This window comes from Pogoniulus pusillus, chromosome 5 (assembly GCF_015220805.1).
Source record: "Pogoniulus pusillus isolate bPogPus1 chromosome 5, bPogPus1.pri, whole genome shotgun sequence".
Lineage (NCBI taxonomy): Eukaryota > Metazoa > Chordata > Aves > Piciformes > Lybiidae > Pogoniulus > Pogoniulus pusillus.
The window spans coordinates 18,021,113-18,030,939 of NC_087268.1; the positions used below are offsets into that span (position 1 = coordinate 18,021,113).

Here is a 9,827-nt window from a genome sequence, read left to right on the forward strand (position 1 = left end):
ACAAATAGAGAATAAGAGCACAGAAAGCTTCTGTTTCTTTAGGCAGCTAGGGAAAAATGTTCTGCTTTGACAGGAGGAAGGGAGCTACAAGGATTTTAAAAGAGTTGGACTAAGCACAGAGCTGAGAAACTCCATAAAGTGGCTGCATGTATATGGTGGAGAAAACCACATGATAGAGGCACCAATTATCATTGAACACAGGAGTGTACCTAGGATCGTGGGACAGAATAAAATTATTGATGTTCTATTTGCTCATGAAGATAAACCTGCTGACTCTGAGATGCTCCAGAGCGTGGTATCATTAGTCATTGCACAGGAAGGGGGCATTACATATTAGGAATGTGAAAAACTGGATTTGAGAAGACACTAACAGCTGAGGTTTGTACAAGCAGCTAGTAATCCCACGGCATGCAGCAATACTCTATAGAAGAAACAGTCTGTTTGTCTAAAAGGGGATGCTTTGGCTGACCTTGAAAAGCATCACTGTGTTTATCACTAGCCCCTCTGAAAAGATTGGTGAATTACAGGGAAACATCCTTAACCCTGCAGGAAGACACAGAATGACAGAACAGTAGGGCTTCAAAGGAACCTCTGAAAATCATCTAAATCAAATACCCCTACTAAAGCAGCATCCCCTAGAGTACATCACACAGGAACATGTCCAGGTCAAACATGGGAGCATTCCTTGCCAGGGATATTATAGGCCACATGCCCAGATCTGGTCATGGGAAGGGCAATGATGCTCACTCTTTAAGTATGGGCTGGGTATAAAGTAGGTAGTTAAAAAATATACTCCCCCCTTACCCTTCCACATCATCCTCTACAAATAGGCCTAGACGCCAGCCCTGGGGGCGTAAGAAATATAACTCCACAAGAAACGGAGTCTCTGTTGCAACCTGACTTCTCCATTCCCCATCTGCAGGGCAACTGAAGGAGAGCAGTGCCTGCAGATTAGGCTGACGCTCTTCATGCGACATTCATCATCTTGGAGCTGGAACATCCCAGAGGTCACATCACCCAGAGCAAATATGCTGTCCTCATACAGGAATACTGCAGCTTTTCTGCCAAGCTGAAGGCAATGCCTTTGACATGAATGCTTGGTCCCCTGCCACCTTAATCTTGAAAGCCCTGGGTTTGAGTGCCTGAGCTGCAGATCAGAGTCAGTCCACAACCTTTTTGGTTATCCCTGAGGAATTTTATTCACCCAGGCAACAAAACTGATCCAGACATAACAAAAATTCCCTGAGGAAAATCACTTCCTCCTACATACAGGAAATGAGACAACAATTCCAATCTCTCATACTTAAGCTTCCTCTAACATAAACATGAAAATGTGGCCAAAACGCAGGAGGGGAAAGAAAGTCCCAGAACAGCAAGGAGTACATATGCAAAGACTTACGTCATGCAGAAGGAAAGGTTTTGGCTCCAGGCTACAATTACCAGCACTTAAATAGCAGGGGCTGCTCTATCTCAGAGCCCCCCTGCCCCCATTCCACAGACTGCACACTCTAGATCAATTCTTTGTCAGTAAAGCAGCAACGGAATTCTGCCAGGAAAACCATGCCTGGACAGTGCTAAAGGCCAACCTGGCAGATAGCCAGTTCCTACCAAAGGCTCACTCTTCCATCTGTTCCACTAGGTGGACAGAAACTCTTTGTTCTGCCCCTCTAATGGTCAAGTCCCCAAATGCCTCATCATGGCACCCCAGTAATAATGAAAGAGTGTTCAAAGGCAGCATTTGTTGTGGCAGAAGGCATATCTAGCCCAAAATACATATTTCCATCAGGGGCAGGTGCTTTTGCCAGCCCATTCCTGTTACCCCACTCTTGCTTCCCTCTTATCCAAGATTTAATATCCTATTCTCCTCTCCTCTGACTTCGAAAAGTTGAGAAGACTATTCCAGGCTTGAGTCTTACTCCTGTCACAGGTATCTCTGCAAGAAGTCCTTCCTAGATCTCCCTAGGTCTCCTTGCAGGTAAACAAAGAAGTTGTTTCTGGCAGAGAAACCATGAACATAGTCAAACTGCAACTGTAGACCTCCAGTGCTAACTAGGTAACTTACCTGAGCAGAATACAAATAACTGATTAATTTTTAATGTAGTCATTAGGTATTGCAAACCTCTCCCTTTCCCTCTGTTGCAATGGATGCTTGCAATTATTTCCTGAAAGCTTTCACTGTGGGAGGGGAAAGCTGACTAAATGTGGAAAGCTCCTTCATCACCTATATTCCCAAGGTCTCCTGACTCTGGGCAAGGAACAGGGATGGGATCAAGAGAAGCATGGATTACCTAGAGTCAACCAGGAGTGGGTGACAAACAGCTAATCAAAAGGTCTTTCTATGCTTGGAGGATAAGGTGTGCAAATCCTCTCCTACGAAGGAAATCCAGCTGATTTACTCCAGTGTTTTACTCTGTTTCTCTCCACTGTTCCTGCAAGCTGTTTTGCTGTTCTTTGCAAAGCAAAGCCCTCTACAGAGATGTGATCAGGTGAAAAAAAGTCCCAAATCACATGCTGATGGTTTTACTGCCATGTAACAGAATGAAAGGAAGGAAGGCTGAAGGAGAATGAGCAACCAGAAAAGCTGGTTACACTGGGCTCCCTTATAAAGCATTACAAGTATTTGAGGATTAGAGGTTCTTCTTTGGGACAGGAGTTGACAGGGCAGAGACATAGGAAATGCTGTACAGAGAACCATCTTGCAATGCCATACAGAGATGAATGACATCAGTTTCAACAAGTCTTCCCCCTCAACCTCATGGTGCATTGGGTATTTTCCTCAGAAGCACAGAAGAAATGGCATCCTTTTTTGAAGGACACAAAAAAACCCAGATTCCAATCCTCAAGCAGTGTTTAGTTTCTTCTGACAAAATATTTGCTTAGCTGTTAAACAACAGAAATCTGAGATCCACCTACAGCTGAGCTAATGAGATACCAAAGCCTTCAACAATCATCCAACTCAAACCCGTTGTTCTTTCCAAATGTGTTGGTCCAAGAGAAGCCTCCAAATTGTTTCCAGGTCATGGGCCAATTGATGCACTCCAAAAAAGGTGCAAGTGGCTCAAGAAATTCCAGACATGTAGACTGGAGCATGAGCTTTGTTTACTTCATCATCATTCACATGCAACCTGCATGTGATCTACTGGCCCCAAGCAACTACAGGCTCAACATGAAAACAAAAAGGTACAGAAAGTGAGAGAGATAAGGCATAAAGCAGGCAATATGATTTCAGAGGAACTTAAAAACTTCATTTCCAGGTAGTTGGTCTGCATGGCAGAGAAGGCATATGGTCACTCACCACTATTGGGTGGTGTCTTCAGAGCAGAACTGGAGCACACTTGACAGCAAGCAGTAAGAAAATGCTCATGCTACAGCTATCTGTGCTTTAACACTGCACCCAAGCCTCCCGTCCTGCTTATTTGACATTTGTTCATTTACTGCTGCAGTGCCCAGGAACTGCAAAGCAGAGCCTCACAGCCGAGAACAAATAAGGCCTAGCTCTAACCTGCTCACACCTAACTAAGCATACTGGCAAAATCTACCATCTCTGGAAAATTCGAGATGTAGATAACCCCATGTTAGCCACACAGATGCAGCTCTGAAAGGAACTAAGTTTCACATCACAGTAACAGGCTGATCTTTTCTTCTGCTAAACTCAAGAGACAATGCTGTGAAGGACAAATCTTTCTGAAGAAATGCTGGTTATTCAGATTAGTTCATGGTAGTACAGCAGAAGGCAACCTTCCCCTGCAAGAGACAGACGCAACCCAGCTAACTAAGGCCTATCTAGGAACCAACCTCATCTAACTCACAGGAAAAAAAACTCAGCCTGGTTAAAAAGTCTCATGAGCTCAGAAAGACATATCTGGCTGAGATTTGTGACAAACTCTCTTCTCTACACAAACATTCCCCAGGCTCATGTAACACCACCCAAGAAAGATCAAAGGTGTCTCGGTGCCTCCTCATGAGTAAGCAGTTGTACCATAAATGGCAGCTGGAAAATGCAACAGGACACTCTTGGCCAGTCCCTTCCTTCTGTGATGGGAGCAGAGCTGCCTCCCAGACAGCCCCCAACAGCAGCCCCCTGTTAATTACTGGCAAGGAATTTGCACTCCGGCAGATAAAGTCATTCAGTCAGCTACAGCGTGTTTGCACAAAGCCACTCCATCCAAGAAGCAGCATCAGAGTGCCAGGAGCATCTATGTGCAGCACAGAAGAAACCTTTAAAAAACAGGCTTTGCACAGATGATCCTGTGCCCAGGGCAGAAACTCTTTATCCCTGCCTCCCCATTTAAAACATCCTTACTGCTTTAAGGCAAACCTCCAGCAATGCCTGGTCTGGCACTTAAGGGCAGGATTTCAAGGAGAAAGATGTCTATCACTCTGAAACATCTCAACCATCCCAAGAAGAAAAATGGACCCAATTTTTCCTTCCATCAAAGATGTGCCTGCTAAGGAAGGCCTGGGAAGCCAGTTTTATTACAGTAGTGAATTCCACGTGACTGCTGAGTTGTATTGCATGGAGCCAGTGAATATTAAAAACAGCCTGAGTTACCCAAGTGATTGGCATAGTGGTGTCTTTTCTTTCCACTGCTATGGACAGCAAGAAGAGGATTGAACTATCCACAAAGTCTGAATCACTTAATTTCAAAGTCAAAGGGACTCTTCCTAAAATTACATCTTCAGGCCAGCCAAGCAATTATGCCAGGATCCCAGCTTTCCTATATTCAGCTTCATTTATTAAGGCAGCACTTTTTAGTTTTTATGATTGCAAAACCAAGGGAAAAGTTTAACCAAAGCAAGTTGATGACATTGGCTAGGTGATGGGACCAGCTCAGTAGGAGGAAGTACACTAGGTTTTATGCAGACCAGCTGAATTCCCAGCTCTTCTGTCCACTGGGACACACTAGCATTTTGCTGGCAAAACAGGCACAGGTCTTGGAAGCAGTTTAGTGTCAGTCTCCCTACATGCAAAACCAGTCAAGTCAGATTGAGAGGAGGGAGTTAAACAAATAGAACTTACCAAAACCTTTGTCTCTTCTGTCTCCCATAAGATCCCTTTTCAGATTATCACATGGAAAAATGACAGTGAGGGAAAATGAGGCAGTGTTAAAACAAAAACATTCCTAGGGCTACAGCAGATATGGACACTGTGCTATTAGAAAAGGTTGTATCATAGAATCATAGAATAAGCCAAGTCGGAAGAGACCTCCAAGATCATCCAGTACAAGGCCTCCAGCTGCTTGTCTTTGCTGTTGCTTGAGGGTTATGGCCTCCTCAGATCTGTCAGTAGATCTCCTTGCAAGAGGAGAGCCTCTAGCCCTTTTTTAGCCAAGATGAGACAAAGTCAGATTAAACTGTTTACATAACTCTTGACAAAGGATGGCTCACTTGTCCAGAAATGGGTAAAGGATAGTTCAAGAGAACTGCTACATGTTCCAAAGATCAGTCTGAATGGCAGAGGGCAGGACAGGGCAATGACCTCTTCTCCTGGCAAGGCTGGATTCAGGAAAGGACTTCCGTCCACAGCATTCACACTTATGCTGATATAAGCCTCTTTGCTAATACCCAAAAATTCATAGCAAAGCCAACTTTCTTTACAATTCTGAATCAGGTTCAAGCCAAAAATTAAAAGAAACTCCTCACTCTTATTTTGAACTAAATATTTTGGCAGGACACATAACAATGCTGGCAAAATTAGAGTGGTACCATCAGTGGAAGTGTTCCTTCACATGGAGGCTGAAGGGAAGTGTTCCCTTCAGACTCTACAGACAGAGTCAAACACACAACAGCTGGACTATACAGCAGTAAGTAGGTAACTTACTACAGCAAGAGATGAACAATTGATTAACTTTTAACACATCCATCAGGCATTTTGATCTTCTCCTTTTCCTCTATGCTGATGGATGCTTCCCAAAAATCACTCTATCTGCCCCAGTAAGCCCCAGCTAAGAATATAAGACATTTCACCTCTGTAGCATCCTCATTGATAAGAGTGAACAGATACTTCATAGAGAGTATGAACCAGGAAGAAAGATAAAAAGCTGTCTGAAGCTAGTGGCTGGCTTCCACCCGAGCAGTACAGTTCACCCTCTATTGCTCTTGTGACTATTACTGAACCAGGCCAAGAAAAGCTCCCACGTTTTGGCATGTCTCGGATTTTCCAGTCTGCACAAAGTCATGCCAGGAACATTTACTGAAGCAATTTCTTTCTTTCTTTAAAGACTCTAATTATGTGCCTAACAATGTTGTAAAAATGAGTGCTGTACAAAAGCCTCAGTACAGTTCAGATATCATTTTGCCGACAGAAGGATTAGGATCTTAAGGCTCAGTGTTAACATTCCAAATATACTGAAAGGCACAAAGTGCAAACTGCAGCTGAGACAAGAAAGAGAGAGGTTATCACTTCCAAAATCTGGAAGAGGGAAAATCACACAGGAAAATGCCATACTAATCTTACTAAATGCCAGTGATGCAGGATAGCAGCAATAAGAATCAGTTAGAAGAAGGCAACCATCAAAGCTGCCTCTGAATTGCAAGAAGATCACCTTCAGGCATAGCCCACTTCCTAGAAAATGAGGTCTAGATATCTTTGAGGGCAGGACACTAGCTGAGAATGAACCTCAGCACTCAGCGGCTACCAGTAACAAGGAATTAAAGGACCAGAACACAGGAAGTCGTCTGAGGTGTCAGTTTTTCCAGAAAACAACCCCCAAACCTCAGTCATCACTCCCAAACAGTGCTGAACTTGGACTGCAATCGAACCACAATATGCACTGGTTTGACACCTGAGCTGTCACCCCAGAAAATTCAAATCACTAATTTATCCACTCAAGCATGAACTAGTCTTTAAGTTTTGAACACAAGGACTGTAAAGCCGTCTCTTATTCTGCAGATGAAGCACAGAGACATTATGATACTTACACTTGGGAAGCCATCCAGGTACTCCGAGTACAGTAAGCAAAAGCAGGATCTAGCACTTTGACCATTAATATAACATTTAGAGGCACCGGTGACATCACGAACCAAGGACCAAACACATCTTGGCTATATTTCTCTGGGTTACTGACTCCAAGAGGTTTTACTCAGACCAGTGCCATTATTTAGCCATTAGTGTCATTTGTCGTATGAATGCACCACTGAGCACTTCCTTCATGTGGAGGTTTCTTTGTTCATCGATCAGAAGTGGTTTAAGCTTCATTTACAATCCCTAAGAAAATTAATAACATGGAGGTGGCTTTTTCAGGACAGTGATAGAGAGGATGTGTGAGAACACTCACTACTAATTATGGTTCAGTGGGCATGATAGTGGGTTGATGATCTGTTGATTAGCAATGGGTTGACTTGTTGATTTTATATGTCTTTTCCAACCTTAATGATTCTACAATATGCCTTGGGAAGAATGTGTATGACAATACTCTCACGAATTGGTAGACGTAAAACACCAGCCCATGTTAGAGTTCAGTCCCACTCCCTTTAGTTTTCACCATTGCCAGGACTGGAGCCATAGGCGGACAGTGTCAGCACCTCACAACCACACTGTTTCACCTCTGCTCCTCACACGCTCTCGTCTTTGCATAGTTCATCCACTCAGGGAACGGCTGGCAGTTGTGGGATGTTTGCTGATGAGCTCTGCTTATAGGTACAGAGCAACAGCCACGGGCTTCGCCCTAAGACCCCCTTTAAATCCCCTCTTTGTCCACTGTAGGCAGCGCAGTCTCCATCGGTGGGAAGCAAAAAGAGAGGGAGCAGTTTGGAAGAAGTTAAAAGTATTTATACGGGGTTTTTTGTTTCGTTATTTTCTATGTATGTGCAGAACAAAACTGTGATGCTTTAGAGCGGGTCTTGCCATCTAGGAGAAATATATAGGGAGGAAAAAATGCAGGCACGGAGGGACCAGCTGCCCCCCCCCCCCCCCCCCCCGCACCTCAAGCAGGACTCGCTTCTCTCTGAAAGCAGGCTCGGCCTCCCTCCCCAGCCCAGCTTGAGTTCATTTGCCTCAAATCACTTCCACATTTCCCCTGCCTTAATTATCAAATATTTTGCTTCTGACCTCACTTTTAAGGAGGCCGCCGCAACCGGGAATTCAGACACCGGTTATTTTCTGTCAGCAGAGGCAGGGGGGTGGGTTGCGAGCTGGGGGCTCTCCGTGGCTTTTAATGTCATTGCAGGGAAAGAAGGCAAGAAGAAAGAGAGAGAAAAAGCGGGAGGGAGGAAAAGGGGACTGCCCAGGGGAGTCTAGTCCAACGGCAGGCTGAGGGGAAGCCCAGCCCTACCCGGCCAGGAACGCGGCCCCCTCGCTTCCACAGAGGGGTCCGACAGCCCCACAACTTCCCTGCTGCCTCAGCTGCCACTTTGCTCCGTTCCAGCAGCTACTCCTCCCCTCTATGGGGTGCCGCCCGCAGCCCGCCGGCGCCGGGGAGGGGGACGCGGTAGAAAACGCCACAAAGGGACCTCCACTCCCCTCCCCAACCCCGGCCCCCTGCCCTGGCCCCTCGCCGGGGCCCCGCGCCTACCTCGGCCCGCAGGCGGGCGATGGCCATCAGGGCGCAAAGCAGCGGGAGAGTTTTCCAGATCTGCAAGAGAAGGAGCAGAGCGGAGGCGGTGAACGCGGGCCAGGCAGAGGCGAGCGGGGCCGCGGACGTCGCCGCCAAACTTCCCGCCTGGGCGGCCCTGCTTACCATGCTGCAGGCAGCTGGCAGCACCGACGGGGCAGGAGGAGTTGCAGAGGCGCTTTCCCCGGCTCGCTCGGGAAGGGAAGGGGAGGGCTCCCCCCTCACCCCGACCCGCCAGCCCCGCGGCTCCACCCCCGGCCCGACCCCCACCGCCTACCCCCGCCCCGGGGCCGGCCTCTTTCCCAGACCCACCGCCACTCGGCAGTGTCCCTGGCGTTCGCGCCGCCGGGCCTCACGGAAACCCCGCCGGGGGCCTCGGCGGCGTCTGAAGGCGACTTGTACGCGGAGGGGTGTCCAGGGGAACCTGTCGGCACGTAGCCCGAGGTCTCGGGGGCCCTAGCCTAGGAGGGTCCCACGCCCTCCGGCCGCGATGAAGTTGGGTCCGGAGAGACCCTCCGAGCCCTGTACTAAGAGATACACGGACAGGAGGAGTCAGGCAGCCATAGAAGGACACAGCTGCTCTCACAGCCATCTGCGAGCACCCCTCCGAGGATGTCACAGCAGCCCTCCATGTTGTCACAAAAAAGGGGACACCGGGGGAAAAGGTGGCTTCTTTGGAGGCTGGCCGCTGTAAAACCGGCTGGCACCATGCTCCGGTCCCCGGGCCGCGCCGAAAGGCCGGCTGGCCGGGGCCATTCGTGTCGGGATGAGGGAGGTTCACACGTTTCTGTTTAAGCCTGGATGTGTTAGCATGCAAATGGTGTTGGCTGAGGTGGTACATGGAACCAGGGTGTTGTGCCAGGCTCAGAGCCGAAATCCCACCTTAAATGCCTGGTGCTACTCATTTGTGTAAAAATACCTGTGTAAAATCTCTTGTTTAATCCCCTAATCTCTGAATTTGAGAAGCCTCCAGTAGCTAGAAGGCAGGATCTGACCATGCAAAGAGACTGATTGTCCTGGGCACATAAAGAAATCTTTGATACAGAAAGCAACACCGTGACACCACTTGTCAAGGGCTTGTCCTCGAGTTCTGAGGTTGGTTGTAACCAAAAATGACACCGCTGGCTTTGAATCACCATCTCACTCCATAACTGAGTCTGATCGGAAACCGTTTATCTTCTTACCCTGCTTTATTCTCTGCCCTCAGCATAGGCAGGCACCATGGCAGATTCCAGCCTGTGTCCCCCTCATTGTTCACCAAGACCAAATATTACT

The 9,827-nt window shown here is 47.3% G+C and overlaps 1 protein-coding gene across 1 annotated transcript in view; it reads right to left on the reverse strand.

Annotated features, from left to right (window-relative positions):
* Positions 1-8,792, reverse strand: part of FSTL1 (follistatin like 1) — a 76,005-nt gene extending 67,213 nt beyond the window's left edge. The window contains exons 1-2 of the mRNA XM_064143376.1: positions 8,679-8,792; positions 8,514-8,573 (exon numbers count right to left, since the gene is read on the reverse strand). Coding sequence (XP_063999446.1) covers positions 8,514-8,573; positions 8,679-8,681 — 63 coding nt within the window. The 5' untranslated portion in view covers positions 8,682-8,792. The remainder of the gene's footprint in view (positions 1-8,513; positions 8,574-8,678) is intronic.
* Between the last annotated feature and the right edge of the window lie 1,035 nt (positions 8,793-9,827).